The sequence below is a fragment of the Myotis brandtii genome, unplaced genomic scaffold (assembly GCF_000412655.1).
Source record: "Myotis brandtii unplaced genomic scaffold, ASM41265v1 scaffold658, whole genome shotgun sequence".
Classification (NCBI taxonomy): Eukaryota; Metazoa; Chordata; class Mammalia; order Chiroptera; family Vespertilionidae; genus Myotis; species Myotis brandtii.
In genome coordinates this window covers 3,047,715-3,064,398 of record NW_005370558.1, presented here as the reverse complement: position 1 = coordinate 3,064,398, position 16,684 = coordinate 3,047,715, and the positions used below count along the sequence as shown (strand labels likewise).

At 46.6% G+C, this 16,684-nt stretch overlaps 1 protein-coding gene across 3 annotated transcripts in view; it reads right to left on the bottom strand.

The window, feature by feature from the left end:
- PAPPA (pregnancy-associated plasma protein A, pappalysin 1) overlaps window positions 1–16,684 on the bottom strand; it is a 215,964-nt gene that overhangs the window by 101,851 nt on the left and 97,429 nt on the right. For all 3 annotated transcript variants that reach the window (XM_014528925.1, XM_014528924.1, XM_014528926.1), the window contains exons 8-9: window positions 15,497–15,625; window positions 10,147–10,238 (exon numbers count right to left, since the gene is read on the bottom strand). In XM_014528925.1, coding sequence (XP_014384411.1) covers window positions 10,147–10,238; window positions 15,497–15,625 — 221 coding nt within the window. The remainder of the gene's footprint in view (window positions 1–10,146; window positions 10,239–15,496; window positions 15,626–16,684) is intronic.

Genomic DNA, 16,684 nt, shown 5'->3' with positions numbered 1-16,684 from the left:
AATTACTTAACATCTCTGTGCTTTTTCTTAATCTATAAAGTAGCCATAATATTAAAACTACCTCATAAGGTCAATGCAATTAATCAGAGGAGTTGATAGGAAAAAAGTGATTAAGTCAATTAAATTAATAGCAAGCTATTTCTGCTATTGTGACTACTGTTTGGGATGATGAGATGGGGAGGGTGGTGATCTATATGCACATCTCATCACTCCCACTTGTTCCGAAGGTCTGCTAATTTGGAGGAGGACGCGGCTCTTCCAGTTTTGGAGTTAGGCAGATCTTGGTTCAAATCCCAGCTCTGCTACTTAATAATCACCTGCTTTGAACAAGTCATTTCACCTGTTTGAGCCTCAGTTTCTTCTGGTGTAAAATTCAGGGGACAATCCCCACCTTCCTGCAGCCTCCCTCAGAAAGATCACGGGAGGAGATTTCCGTGGCTGTGGGCCCAGCATGGGACGTGGCCGTCACCAAAGTGTGTTTCCTGTTGTGGTGGTTTCCCAGCTCAATAAACAGTTTCTGAATGGAGGCCACTTTCTCAAAAGTCACTTAAACATTTGGGGGCTCTGTTGTGTCATCTGGAAAGTGGTTGCCAGGGGTGCTGTGAGCGTGAAATGAGACAAGGGAGTAGATGTTCTCCAGGGGAAATCAGGGTGCTGCCCAGGCTCCTGGCCACTCTTTTCTGCTTCAAAGGGTCATTTGATTCAGGACGCCAGACACTGACTGGGGACCCAAGGATGGACACGATGACATCTTTCCTCATGAATGAGGAAAACGGATGTGTCCATGGAAAATGTGGTAGCCAACACAATTATAGCTGTGCTGCTCCAGGCCCAGGGGTGAGACGGATGGGGTGATACACTCACCTCTCTCTCCTCTGCCTCGATGGCTCCCTAACTGGACATTCTTTCACCTACTAGGTACTCACGCATCCTTGCCAGCAGTTGGGTAGCAACTCTTTCTGTACAGGGCCAGACAATAAAGGTGCTGGCTTCATGGGGCCATCCAAGACCTCTGCTGGAGCTGCTCCACTCTGTCTTTGTAGCGGCAAATATCTGAATCAAGGGGAATAGTTCTCTTTCAAGCAACTGCATCTACCCAAACAGGCAGCAGGTAGGGTTTGGCTGGGACAGTAAGTAGCTTTCAGATGCCTGCTCTATGCAAACATGCACTGGCCGACAGGGCTTGGCACTGAGGGCAGAATGCACACGTGGGAGCTGCCTTCTTCTCCTTCCATGCCATGAGCAACAGCCTGGCCACGGCCTTCAAGGCCCTGAAGGGTCAGAGTCTGCCAGGGTCCCGCCCCTGCTCTCTCTCCTTCCCTGCCATCCGGCCATGCTGACTTTCTTTGACCTCTTCCAAAGCTCTTTCCTGCCTGGAGGGTTTAATGGTCTGGCCTTCTTGCAGTCCTCACTCCATTCCCCTGCCCCACTGCTCCCTAATTTGTCCACTTCCTAGTTAGCCTTCAAGTTGCAGGTTAAATGTCGTGTCTTCAAGGAGGCCTTTTCTGACCCCTCAGATAGGAAGGAGGACCTGCACTTCCATACCTCCGATATGTCCATGCAGGGGCATTCTCAACGATTGTTTTCAGTAATTACTAGTGTCATATCCCTGGCCTCTCTGGTCTCCCTGGCTCACTGCTGGTTTCCTTGCAGCTAGCACAGTGCCGGGCACACAGCAGGCATCCACGGTCTGGGAACGGGTGACCTGGTGTGACCCGGCAGCCAAGTTGCACTGCCTTCTGTCTGGTTCTCTGTGTGAGTGAGAGCACCAAGCTGATTTATTCTGCAGGCGAGGGCAGTGGGGTTTTCACACCATCCCGGCTGCCTATCCATCATCTTATTTTAAGCACATTACTTTTCTCCAAAAAGAAAAGAGGAGGCAATTAGGTCTATATCCCTCACTTGCTTAATATTTCACTTTCCCTCAGGGGATTCCCTTCAAGTGGAGATCACACTCATGAATATTAAATGTCTCTTCCAGCCCAACATGGTCCCCAAGAAAGAACATAGAGCCGGGACCTACTGAGAGGCCCACAGGGACACTTGGCCCCAGGGCCTCTCCCCTGTCCCCGGCTCCTAGGTCAGGACTGCAGAGAGGCACAGCCAGGCACAGGCATGCACAGGCAGGCTTCTGGTCGCTTGCAATGCCACAAAGAAGCCCTTGTTCCTGGCTACCCAGATTCACCTGCCTTGGACGAGGGCTGCCTTTCAAAGGCACACATCAAAGTTTGATCCCTATTCCTCGAATTCAGGCAAGCTCCAAGGCCTCCGTGCCTGACCCCTCCCTGAGAGTCAGGAAGCCGCCGGGCCCAGGGCTAGAATTGCTCCCTTCTGGCCTCAGAGGCCCTCCTGTTTCTTTTCATTCCAGCCCGGCCTCTCTGTGGGGTAGGCCTCCCGGGTTTCCAAAGGAGGTGGTAAACTGTGGTCTGAGGCTGAAGGCAGGCTTGATCCTAACCGGTGCTGACTCCAGGGTGTTTGAATGCATCCATCAGACCTCCCGGTAGAGGACTTCAGATCTTTGGTCCGGCCCGCATGGCAGCCTTCCACCCCATCGCCTCCTTTTCCTGCGCCTTTGTCCCCTTGCTGACCCCCTTTGACCCTCTGGGTTAAAGGAATTCCTTTCTCCTCCCCAAGCCCTCATTTCTTTTAAAATGCACAGTTTAAAAACAATAATGATCTGGGATTTAAATTCTAGAAGTCAGAGCTGAAAGGGCCCCTGGAGGTCCTCCAGCTCACCGCCATCCCTTTCTAGTCACTTTGCATAAGGTACTACCACGTGCTGATGGCAGGGCCCGGTTCAGGACCATTTTTGCCAGAGATGGATTGGCACCTTTGCATCACTTGCAGTTGAGATGGGACTTGAGAAAAGGGAAGATGAAGTGGCACTGACTCGTGTTTTTGAATGTTCACTAACTGCTATGCATTGTGCTAAACATGCTACAGACCTTATTTCCTTCTTTCTCTCAACAGAGAGACGGTGTGTGAAAATGATGTCCATTTTTCAGAAGAGAAGGCTGAGACTCAGACGGAGGACGGGAGATGACCAAGATGACCCAGAAGTAACCAATAGACACATTACACCCAACAGGTATTTGAGCTCAGGCTCCTGTCTCTAACACATTCCCCTAAGTGACAGCTTCCCCTTATGCTAAAAAACAACACGGCTACTGTCACAGGAGGGCGAGCTGTTAAAAACGAAAATACAGCCCCAAACCCAGATCGGCCTTATGTCGAGGGCACGGGCTCTGTGCAGTGGAACATTTATGGGGTGGTAATAACGGAAGGTTGTCGTTTTCATGACTCATGAAACAGGCACAGGAAGGACATGTGCATTCACTTTCGCTTCCTGCTGTGAGTCAATGGCACCAAAGCAGAAACAGGGAAAAGGAGGCTCTCAAGAAGTTGTTTTTTTTTTTTTGGGGGGGGGGTTCCTCTGGATATTGACAAGGTCTTTAAAGGCAGGCAGATGGGATTTGAAGCCTCCTATGACTTAGCTGGCTGCTTTACTTAAGGCAATTCACTTCATCTCTCAGTGCCTCACTTGTCTCACCAGCCAAATGGGCATTATTATTCTGATTACACAGAGCGGCTGGGAGGCTGAATAAAATCACTTTAAAAAGGGGCTCTTAATACAAAGGCTGATACAGTTGGGTGCCTCATAAATGCAGTGACTTCATGGGTAAGTGTGCAGGTCTGCCTAGGGACTCTGAATCGCACCTCTGCTATTTCTAGCTGTGAGACCTTGGGCAAGTTACTTAACCTCTCTGAACCTCAGTTTCTTTCCTCTACGAAACTGAAATAATATTATTTATCTAGGGTTCCTGGGAGGATTACTACAACTTGTTATTAACTATACTAATAACATTAATTATAGCAGTGGTAGCAAACACATACGTAAGATTTACCAGGTATTGCTGTTTTTAAATGCTTTACCTATATAACCTCATTTCATTCTCAAAACAACTGTAAAAAGTAGAAACTATTACTAGCCCATTTTACTGATGAGAAGTCTGAGGCACAAATAAAAAGTGTCTGGGCCAGACGTTTCACCCAGAATCCACATGGGTGAATACCCATATCCATCTTAATCCATCATTAATCCTTAAGCCATAGGTCATCATGCCAGTGCTAAGCATGCCACCTCTTCTAGCTGACAGCACCATGATCACCTTCATCACCACCACGACCACTAGTATTTCTCTTTTCTTCTTTTAAAGGTCTGTCTTCCATCCAAGGGAAGCTTTATTTCAAGAAGGCATTTTGGCGAAAGTCACTATGCCTTCTACAGAGGGAGGGCTGAAGGAATACAGGCCAGGAGAAGTTTTATTTTGTTTTGTTTTAAAATTTTTCATTTTTTTTTTTTGGTAAGGTGAGAGGTGGGTCATCTGTCCCGATTTCATGTTGTTAGAAAGAAAAATAACAATAACTGTGACTCCCGGCAGAGCCCATTCCTCCTCCCCCTCCCCCTCCCAGATGCTGTTTCCCTTTTAGTCACTGTTGTTCTAAAGGCTCATCAGAACATTCACCAAGAAGAGGAGGCGATTCATCTTTTTGTTTTCCTTTCTGCACTTGGCTAGGATCAGGCCAGGGCGGCCTGACAAAGGGGCCACGAGGCTGGGTGACCTGCGCCCCTCCCAGTGACTGCTGGGAGGTGAATGGACCCCTCCGCCTCTCCCTTATCTGCCTTGCAGATAACTGAGTTATTGGCCCCTGCAGTAGGATTGGGCAGGGGATGCTCCGTGAGGACCAGAGACAATGTAATGATAGTGGCAGGGAATGAGCGAGAAAAAGAGACGCCCAGTGAATGTGCACGTCTGGGAACGACAGCATGGGGGGCCCTGTGCTTTGTTTTCTTAACTATATACCAGCGTCAGGCAGAACTGGAAACCCCCGCGCCTTCAGGTGTTGGACATATCTGTGTCCGAGAGGAAAAGCAGCCTTCGGGCCCTCAGCCCAACCGCTTTCGTTTCACAAAGAGAGAAACTGAGGCTCTGAGCTGCTCACGTGCCACACGCCCAGGCTTCCGCATCTAAATGGGGACCTGCACCCAGCTCTCCTGACGGACACAGGACGGGAGGAGAGGGGTCCCCACCAGCACAGCTCCCCTCATGGACTAACTGTCGTCGCAGAAGGCAGCTCATTTCCAGCAATGGCTCGAGATACGTTACTAAGTGTAACCCCTTTGGTGATGCTTCTCATTTTGTCCCACTAATTTGACCACTGCCTTCCCTCCTCCAGCTGCTATCAGTAGCCTGTCTGTAACTCATGACTCAGTGCTTAGAGACAGAATCCCCACGCTGCCGAACAATGCCTCCAGCCAGTGCCTGCTGGGTGGGGGGCGTTATCATTTTACTGATACCACATTTTTTAACTGACATCTCAGGCCTGGTGTATGTTATATTTTAAAGGAAGGGGGGAGACGAGATAGTTTCCACATTGCCGGGATATAGCATGCATTGCCCAAGACGTCTTGTGGGTGGTATTCCTCTTAACAAGCAACTTGCCATGTTGCAAGGGGGACGAGGGTCCTGGGGGTGGGAAAGTGGGACAGGGATGTGCCATGCTGTTGCTTAATAACATATTGGCACCCTGGGAATACTCCTGGATGTGTGGGCTTCTGAAAAGTGAATGCAAACACCACCATAAGTCTGACACCCCCTCACATGGGTGGGGGTGGTACCAAACCCAGGGAAAACATTCGCCTACTAAATGGTCAGTGCCAAAAAATAGAAAAAGGAGAGAAGGAAGGAAGTCCCTCAGATGGGGAGGCAGAGTACAGAGTAGAAAAAGCAAAGGCTCTCCACTTCATCTGGAGAGAGGATCCCCTTCTCTATGAGCTGTGTGACCTCGGGCAAGTTAAGGCATCACTGTAGGTCTAAGATCCCACATCTGGATACCAGAGACCTCACATCGGTTCACATTATACAAAGGTGCATGACACCTCATGGGTATCGATAAATAGTGGTTGTTGCTGATACACACAAACATACTCCCCAGCTCCCCCCTCCCCCCTCCACACACACACTGAGAAAAGTAATAGTTAATGTGCATCAAGCAGGTCTAACTTGCTAAGAATAGGGCTAAAACTCACAGTATCTTATGACAACAATTTTTGGTCAGGATTCTAAGTGACAACAGAAACCAACTTGGCTAACTTAAGCAAAACAAGCAAACAAGCAAACTCTATTCAGAGAACATTGGATACTTATGGAAGACTCTCTGGGAGGGCTGGAGAGCTGGCTTTGCAGGCTCTGAAGCCCAATTCCAAGCTCAAGATTAGGTCCAATGACTGGTCTTGCGAAGACATCTCAGAGCTGCTGTTACACACAGAACCTTCAGCCCTAATGCTGGATGCTGTCGTTGGTACTTTGGAAATGCAGGGGGTGTGGCCACTGCCACCATCTTTTATCAAAATGGTTTCTGTTGGGTCACTCTGTCTTCTGATTCAAAGTCTTGGGTTGGTGTCTGATTGGGGGTCAGGAGGAGAGTGCAAGTCTTGTGCCCACACTCAGCTACAAGGGGGGCTGGGAGATGCTTGTGTTTTCAACTTTGGTCGTGGTGGTTGGACTCTGCCTCATTATCATTACAACAAAGAGTTCTTTTCTAAACCTAGGGAAGGGAGTCAAATAAGAACTATCTACAAATTGGTAAATAACTGCCACAGTTGAGTCCCAGGATTTTTACCATTTTCTGGATGAGAACATTGAAGCTTAGCCAAGGCCCCATGTCTAAACTATGGTATGAACCAAGCCAGTCTCACTCAAGCCGGTTCTGTGGGCCACTATCTTGACCACTGTCTTGACAAATGTAATGATGCGAACAATGTCCACCTTGGCAAAGCCTCCCACGCTCCAGCCCCCTTTCTCTGACTCATTAGAGCTGGATCTCTGGGGAGCCAAAGATGCATATTGATTCTTGCGCAGCTTTTCTTAGAGGAAGATGGTTTTCTAGATTAAAGCTGTGGAGTTTGTCCTTGGAATATAGTTCCTGGGAGCTGAGATCTCTGGGTAGATAGATCCCTTTTCTTCTTGGGATGCCCTGTGTCTCTGTGAGTTTCTCTAATAGTAAATGGTGAGGGCGGGGGCCATAGTGGAGGTCTTTCTTGTAGCACAAGCCACACTCAACATACAGGGGCAACAGGGAACCTTCCCTGGACACCACCCACACCCAACAGTTTTGTATGCCCTTCTGTTATGTACCCCATGAATTGTCCTGCAGCACTATGTTCCCCATTCACCCCGGGAGCCCCACAACACCAAGAGCTACTGTTTTGCAAGTAGTTTACCACCATGAGCTCTGAAGTCAGGCCCTCTGGGTTTGAGTCCCCAGTTCTACCATTTAACTGCCTCTCCTTAGTTCACTTCCCCATGCCTCAACTTCCTCTTTTGTAAAAGCAGGACACTAATGGAATTGTTATGAGAGTCAGTTTATAAATATGCTTGATATATAATAGACTAGAGGCCTGATGCACAAAATTCGTGTAAGAGTAGGCCTTCCTTCTCCTGGCTGCCGGCACCAGCTTCCCTCTGGCACCCGGGACCCGGGCTTCCCTCCAGCACTCAGGACCCAGGCTTCCCTCTGGCCGCCGGCAGTCACCTGGACCCGGGCTTCCCTCACAGCCCCGGCTTCGTTCAGAAGGACGTCCAGTCTAATTAGCATATTATGCTTTTATTATTATAGATGTTCAATAAATATCATCCATCAGCAGCACAATAGGCGGAATCTAGTAGAAAATGTCAGTATAAAAATGGATCTATTAGGGTCCAAATCTCATTCTCTTACAAACTTTCTCATCATCACGCCTTTCCTCTGAAGCATTTCCGTTAACGCCATGTGCAAATCATTGATCTAGTCCACACCAGCTATTTTATCCAAAGTATAGACGGGGAAGTGAGGCCCAAGGAGGTATGGCAAGCTGGGGCTGGACTCGCTGTCCAGTGCTATTTCTAACAGAGGTTCCCAGGCCCCACCACTGTATGCTTACAATTCGGTTCTTTTTCTGAGAAATGATGAACCATGTCCTAATTTTCACTTCCTCTCTGCACCAGACTCCCACCACCAAGAGCATCAAAGACTCCAAATCCATAGACCAGGGGTCAGCAGATGTGGTCTGTAAAGGGCTGGATAGTAAATAGTGTAGGCCTTTTGGCCCATAGGTCTCTGTTGCAACCACCAAATTCTGCTGCTGTAGCAGGAAAGCACAGCAGACAATATGTAAAGGAAGGGTGTGCTGTGTTCCAGTAAGGCTTTATTTACACATGTAAGCAGTGGGCCGACTTTGGCCCATGGAAGGTATTGTGCAGACCCTTTCCATGGACAAGAAGCTTCTCCTGTAAGGGCTACTTATTTTTGTTTATGGTTGCCTAGTGCTCAAGCAACATAGAACATGGATGTCAGAACCCAAGCATCCCTTTGGGTACCATATCCTACCTTCCCACATCCTACCTTTCTCCCAGAAGCACTTGAATCACATGCCAACTTAGTGCAAGTAAAATAGGTAGCTACTTCCCAGCATGATCTGAGAGTCATGTTGGGTGTCCTGAGGATGACAGCAAAGGTGAGGGTTTGGTTAGGGTAGAGCTTGTGACTATGAGAAATAATAATCACACACCTTGAAAAATCACACAACAGAAGAGCAGTCAAGGCTCTTAAAAACCACCTCACTCAATCCTTTCAAGTTACAGAAGGTAAACTGAGGCCCAAGCTAAGGAAGCAATTTGGTCAGCATTATCCAGCAAGTTCTCACCACAGCTAGGACCAGAGCCTGGTTTTCTTCATTTTAGTCCAAGGCTCTTTCCACCCCACCACTCGGCTAACATCAGGCTTTTATACAGACCGACAAACTGAAACCAATGGAGGAGAAGGAAAAAAACAAACCACCTTCTGCCATTTAAAAACCCAAGGTCTTGCCTAGAAACTCTCCTGTCCTCCCTCCCTCCACATCTTTCCTTCCTTCTATCCACAGCAGTAGTGGGACCCCCCTATGGTGCTGCTGGGCCCCTACTTGGTGCCAAGGAGATAGTAGGTGCTCAATAAATGTGTGCTGCGACTGGAATAAAAGGTAACTTATATTATTTACCTCAGGGAGCTCACAATTTACCAGGAGAAGGTCGAAATGCACGGGAATGCACTGCAACTGTGAGGACCCCAAGACATTTCCTCCCCTTTCCTAGAAAATTGCCTTTCAGTGAGAAATCTTCCCAGCACTGTTTCCATTCCCCCAACAGCTGCCCCTGCCCTCCTCAGATAGAGCACCTCTGTCTTTTGTACTTGCAAATGATTTGTGATTAGTTTTCACCTCCAGCCCAGGGGATTAGCCTGGGGACCTTTGATCTTCAGGTATCGATTTGCATCTTAAAGGAAGTATGATCTCATCTGGGCCAGCTCAAAATTCCATCCCTGCCCCCCAACCCCTGTCTGTTTACCAGCCCGGGGCTGGCCAGGGCCTCCCAAGTGGGGCTGAAACAACAAGATCAGCCAGACTCCAAGAGGAGGCCTAGGGAAGGTGGGAAAAGGACCTTTGCTTTCTAAACACAGGCTGGTCTGCTGTTCCCTCTTCCTTGAGTCAGAAAAATGCCCAAGGTTGGGAATGCGCTGGGGGGAGAGGGTGGGGGGGAAGGGGGCTGGTGGTCCCTGGATCCTAGAGGGAGGTTGTGTAGCCAAATGGACTGAGCACATGCCTAATAATCAGACAAAATGAGGTCCAAGTCCTGGTTTTGTCTCAAATCACTCCCGACCTGTACGATTCTGGGCAAGGTTTATAATCTCTCTGGCTTTTGATGTTTCTCATCTCTACAGTAGGAATAAAAGCCTTAAAAATCTATACTAACTAACCATCCTGGACAGCTGGTGTGAAGAAGAGCAATGCTGTGTGTAAGGTGAAGTGAGGTCAACAGAGTTCCCAGTCACCTCTGTCCTCTATGAGAACTTACGCTACCCAGGGCAGGGATGTACTTGCCCTTTGTTTCCATTGCTGTATTTCCTGGTGCCTAAAACAGTGCCTGGCCCATAGGAGGCACACAATACATATTTGCAATATAAGGGAGTGAAACTTCATTCAGTCACAACTATTGCTGTTATTGTAACTGGTCAAGGATTCCTCACTGTTCGTCCCTAGCCAGGCCCAGGGAAATGACAAAGACTTACCAATGCAATTGAAGGAAACTTCCTGTCGGCAGAACAGGGAGCAGCCATCACCATTGATCTTATTCATGTCATCGCATTCTTCACCTTGGCCTCTGCAGAACACATAGGAGAGAAAGGGATCTCATCAGCTTCAAAACTACAACAGGATGTGGATGTGGCAAAGTCCCCTGCAACCCAGGCCTCAGGAAAGTCCCTTTCCCTGTGTAAGTCTCTGTTTTTTCATCATCAAGATGAGATGCTTAAAAGGTGTACATCTGTCGGATCCCATGCCATTTGCCTTATTTTTTTGTTTCTGATGACAACAAAATTTCTGTTTCAAACACATTCTCTGAGATCTCAATCAGCTAAGTCAGCAAGTCAGATGGGAGTAAGATATGGATGAATGAACGAACAAATGAATGAACAGACCTTGCTGCACTGTGTCCAGAAAATGTCATTGCCACTTTAAAACGATGGATTTAAAGAACATTTTGGCATTTCTAATATATAAATGCTGTCTTCACTATGCCCCGTGTCCACCCTCTCCCCACTTTCTCAATGCTCTTAAAGGTCAAGATTTTTTTTTCCCCTTCACATGCTCAAGCTGGGTTTTCCTTTTATCAGAAAATTTTGCCTTCTCCATAGGTGTGTTGTCTGCTGGCATCAAGAATGCCTAGGCCTGTGGAACTAACTATGCTTCTAGGAAATAAAAATGCCTCCTCTTGTTTATTTTAGGAATTGTTTTCACCACCTGAGGATGATTCTGCAGAGGTTAGGATGGAAAGAAAATGAGCAATGCTCTTGGAATTGGACCTAGGAGAAAAGAGAGGAATAGTAACGAAGAGATTCAATGAACTGGAGGAATAAAAACAGAAAGATTCAATGAACTGCTGATTTAAAAAAAAAAATTCCCATCCTCTGAGAAATAGAAATCTTGGGTTTTGATCCCCATGGTCCAAACTGGCTGTGTGATCTCCAACAAGTCACTGGATCTCTCTGTCTGATCCTTCTATCTTGGACAATGTAAACCAATGAACATGCAAAATAACTGAAAATGCTCTGGCTCAGTCATAGTCGCTATGTTTCGAGTCCTTAGTAGCTGGATGTAGCTAGTGGTTACTGTGTTGGACAGCACAGAAGAGATTTCCATCATTGCAAAAAAATCCACTGGAAGGTGCTATTCTAGATGCTGATGCTTCATTTTCTCACTGGTTAAAATGGAGGTAATTATACTTACTCCTTAGAGTGCGTGTAAGAATGACATGTGATGGCAAGTGACTGGCACGGTGTGTGACACACAGTAGATGCTCAGGGGATCACAGCCCGTTCCCACTCTGTCCTGGGAGGTCTCTGCAAAGTGTGTGGCAGCTGTCCCTCCCTCCCTCCCTGGAGACCAGCTGGGCCCTATCACAGCATGAAGGAGTCCTCAGACTTCTGCCTTCACCGGGGCAATTAATACTGGGAAATGTTTGTTGCTTTTAAGAGGTGTCAGCATAGCAGGATGGTGCCTTGCAATCAATCCTGAAGATGGCCAGGGCATTGCACTGATTTCCAAAGAGCCACCGAGGCTCTCTCCTGTCTGCACACCCAGGAGCAAAGAAGCAGCCCAAATCCCAAGCCAGGCCCCTGTTCCAATCTCCACCACGGAGTCTCGCACGTTGGAAAATGGGGATGGCCTTGTGCTCCTTAGCTATTTCATGGGTTATCTGGGGAGAGATTTTTTTTTTAAACCTGGGCTGGGTTCCCTAAGCCACAAAGAATACTTCTCAACCGCCTTCCCTCACCACCCAAACAGTGTGTTCTATTGGTTTAAGCATAAAATTAGGGTCACCACAAATATCTTCTAGGCATGAAAGATCTATCATTAGATAGAGAAGTTCTGAAAAACCTTCCCTGACCTCACAGGCTGGAGTGGGAGGCTGTCTTCTCTGTGACCAACGACACCAGGCTCAATCTATCACAGCGCTTGTCACACTGTCTGCCCTGTCCTGTCACTTGAGAAGCCCCTATCCTCAGCTTTAAGATGCCAAAGGAAGTGCAGTCTTTGTCATCCTAGCACCCCGATGCCTGGCACTGTGCCTTGGACATAGCAGAAAGCATGTAGCTACTCCTTTAGTTGTTAGTTTTGCACAATTGTTGGTCACGCAACAAGGCAATGGTGAATCCACATGAAAACCTGGGCCCTGGTTCATGTCTTGGTTCTGCTCCTTACTGGCTCTATACGGCTAAGAAAACCACTTTAATCTTTGTGTGTTAGTCGTCTCTTTCGTAAAGTATAGTAAAAGGATCTATGTAATATGGTTGTTGGAAGAACCCAAGGAGATGGCTAAGTAGCACAGTGCCTCATGCATAGTAGAGGCTCAGCTAATGTTTATGAATATTATTATCATTGTCGTGATATTCATCCAGTGTTTTCAACCATTTTCTTACACACACACACACACACACACACACACACACACAGCAAATAACATGTATCATCCCCTGAAAAATCCAGTTAGTTAAGATGCCATCCCTCCTTTACTTCAAAGTTGTGGTTTTTGTGTTTGTTGGTTTTGCTGAGGAAACTGTTCATGTTCACTAGCTCTGTTCAGTTTCTACAAAACCTGTCACCAATTATTAGGTAATTGCAGGTAACTCAACACGTACTTGATGTCTATGCAGGATACCAGTTCTAGGTAAAAACACTAAAAAACGCTGTTAAGAATATTCTTTAAATGAATACTAACAACAATCCATTTCTAGATCAGCTGGAAGAATGCCATTGTTTGCAGTGTTTTACCAATGCGTCTATAGCGGGCTCCAAAATGGAGAGACTGAGTTGGAGATCTGATTCCACATCAAGCGAGTTTCCTTTTTTATTCTTTGTGCTAAATTAGAAAATCCCAAATCACAATTATGGGTTTGCAGCAATGACCGCAAGTGTTTGCTGGAGATTCTGGATCTGCTGCTCTATCCTGGACCCACAAATGATGGGGCACTTTCCCCGGGGACCGCCTTGCACAGCTGTTCAGCGTTCCACTGGACAGCATGTGCACCAGAGCTGGAGGCTGATGTCTTAAGACGGGAGAGAACAGCGATGGCTCCCCTGCCCTATTTTAGTGCATCAAGCACTGGAAACCATATCTTCATGCCTGATGGTTGCATCTGGGTGTGGACCTTAAACACATCCTCTGACACATGTGGAGCTTTATCTTCTACGCTTAAAGAGTCCAATTCTTGGCAATCAGGCGGTCTGCACCTTAATTCAATACCGAAGACTCCTTATATCCATAGATATTCCTGAGACATAGCACTCAGCAAACCACTGGAACTCGTGTAAAGCAGTGGTTCTCAACCTTGGCTGCACATTAGAATCACCGGAGGGAAATTCTGTTTCTTTGTTACTAATGATGAGGCCCAGAAATCAGGATTTTAACAAGATTCCAAGGTGATTCTAATGTGCAGCCAAGGTTGAGAACCACTGGTGTAAAGAATCACTACTGGCCTTATCAGTGTCAACATTTGTTTTAAAATGTCATCCCTTCTTTCAAAAACTTGCATTAGCACCTTCCTTGTGACAGCCAGTACGCTTCAGTGTGTTGAGCTGTGTGGGGCACAAAATCTTGCTCACATGAGCATCTTTTTGCACATTAAGATGAAAAGGTGTACCTCACTGCCCGCCTCTGATCTTATTCACAGCATTCACTATTCCCTTCAATGCTGCCCTAGGCCCTTGCTGGCCAATAACTGAGGTCTGTGTGGAGGGCTATTCATGTGCAAACTCTTTACTTGCATAACTGTGTCAATCTTGCTGTGCTCCAAGCCGGTCCTTTCATCCCGCTGCAGGTTTCCAGTTCACATTACAAACTATGAAATCCTCAGTGCCAAATTCAATTGCTCTGCCCCTCCAGCACTGGTGTCAATGATGAACTGAAGGAAATAGCCATCCAGCGCTTCTCTTTCGTATGTGTGCTACGCCTATGAGCGGATGCATGTTCTGCACATCAGTGGCTTCATTCAACTGTGAAATAAATTCTTTACAGCCCCTCCCCCTGCAGAAACAGTCATTGCAGTTGCATGTCGCACAGATATTATGGGACACCCAGCAGTGCCGTTTAATGAAGGAATTTTGCCGATAGCTTGTTTTGCCATCTCCACACATAATGTGTATCATTAAATCTGCCAATAGTTTTTTAAAATATACTTTTATTGACTTCAGAGAGGAAAAGAGAGGGAAAGAGAGAAACATCAATGATGAGAGAGAATCATTGATCAGCTGCCTCCTGCACACCCCATACTGGGGATCAAGTCTGCAACCCAGGCATGTGTCCTGACTGGGAATTGAACTGTGACTTCCTGGTTCGTAGGTCAACGCTCAACCACTGAGCTATGCTGGCCGGGCATATTTGCCAATACTTTTAAGAGTATTAGCAAGAGTGTGACTTGCAACTAGGTTAGCAATAGAAAATACAATTTTACCAGTAAGGAAGTTAATTGTCAATGCTTTTTGGTCTCTTCTCCACCCCTAGAGACAAACCTATTTGATTTTGTGCCAGAAAAACACTTTTTTTGGTACTTTTTCTGAAGGAAAAAACTCAAAGGTTTACTTTTTTAAAAACAATGCAAAAGTCTTGATAGCTTCCTGCCCCTATTTTGTGGTTGCATAACATCTTGCCCCGTGGACAAGGGCAAGGATGGCCTGATATCCAATTAAATCCATGTTTTAGACATCCAGCTTTGTATTTTCTGATCACACTTTTCCTCTTTGGCTGCTGGTGGGGAATCTTTACACTTACTACTTTGCCTCATGTACTTGGTACATATGCTCACATTCAATATTCACTCTGGAGAACTGTCCTGGATTTATGGTTTCAACATTACAGTGAGTTGGAATATTTTGGTATTTTAGGGGGCCTTTGACCCCTTTTGTTAAGTGTTGATATAATACAATGCAACAGAATAACAAATAAATATGGAATTTTAACAGATGTAACTGGTAACCAGCAAAAAATGTAAAAGTGCTTTGACCCAGATGCACTGTGACCTGCTAGCTCAATGTGGGCTGGGATGGGAGAGAATATAAGAATCCCTGTGGCATGCATCTGTACACTAAGGACAAGAGCATACTGGTAGTCAGTGCATGATGACAGCTCTGTCAAAATTATAGATCAATTGCATACTTGAGAAATGTATGTGCTCCGAAACGTATCATTATTTTTCTTCTGAGAGTAGCAAACCGCTGCAGACAAACGGATAGGCTGCTGGGGATCAAAGCTAACTCACAGCTCACACATAGAAGAGCACCTGTAAGTTCTTCTGTTCAGCATCCTGAGCATCTCTGGGCCTAATGAGCACCACCCTTCCCCTTTCTTTAGTGAGATCTACTTACTTCTGGATGATGCCGTCGCCACAGTACCCACTTCCATGGGTGTATACAGCAGCAGGCGATGGCTCGCCTTCCTCACTTCCGGAAATGGTGATGACCCAGTACTGGTACACACTGCCAAGAGTGAGGTCCCTGGAAAATGCACAGATGACGATGAGCTATACAGACACAGTGTGGGGAGGGGGACAGACAACACTGACCCCCGTACGTACATTCTAATTCTTGCTTATTTTTGAAATACATGCACATTCCGTTATCCAGTATTTTTTATTGTCTGATGTGGTGAAGGCATTCTTCCACTCATGATGGGTTACACTAAAATGCACAGCAACAATAATGAGCATCAGTGGACAGAGGCCCATGAATATTACTAGATATTTTTTGTTGTTGAGCTAACCTTTACAATAACCCTGGTGGGTAAGAATCAGAGGGTGTGTATAATGAACATGTGGGAAACTGCCATCCAGGAAAAGTCAATGGGATAAACAAAGGCCTACAGAGGCGGGAAATGACAATGCCAGAGGTGGGCATTGTCTGATCCTTCTGCACTATTCGGAGATATGAGCAGAAACGCATTACAGGCGCGTCAGTCCTTTCCTTATAATTCTCTCCCTCCCGCCTTCCTATGTTGCTCACTCCTGACCAAAATAATAACGATAATCACGGCATCCATTAATGGAATGTCAGGCCTGGGGCTAAGCGCTTTCCACATATTTTCTCATTTGACAATCAAAACCACCTTATATGTGCTGTAGTATTTCCATCTTCATTTTACATATAAATGATGAATCTGAGGCATAGAGAGGTTAGGCATCCCACTTACAAGCACATGTCATTACATGACATCCGTGTTCTGCTTCTGTAATCCCTAGCTCAGGCCTGTTTGAATAATCTCATCCCTTGCAAGGAGGGATCCCGACTAGGCATTGGCATTCCAAGCACTGGTTCCTGCCAGATTTCCAACTGCCCTCCATTGCATCTCTCCTCTGTTCTCAACGCCTCCTAGTTCAAGGCCTATTTTGACGTCCTCATACTCACCCTCACACCAGATCACCTCCCTCCCTTAGTTAGCCCTTGAGACTTCCCGCTTGAATTCATCCTGCCATCAAAAGATCCTGGCTACTGTCAGTTATCCTCTGAGGCACAGACATCTTGACATCAATTCCACATGAACAAATCCCCATCCCCATC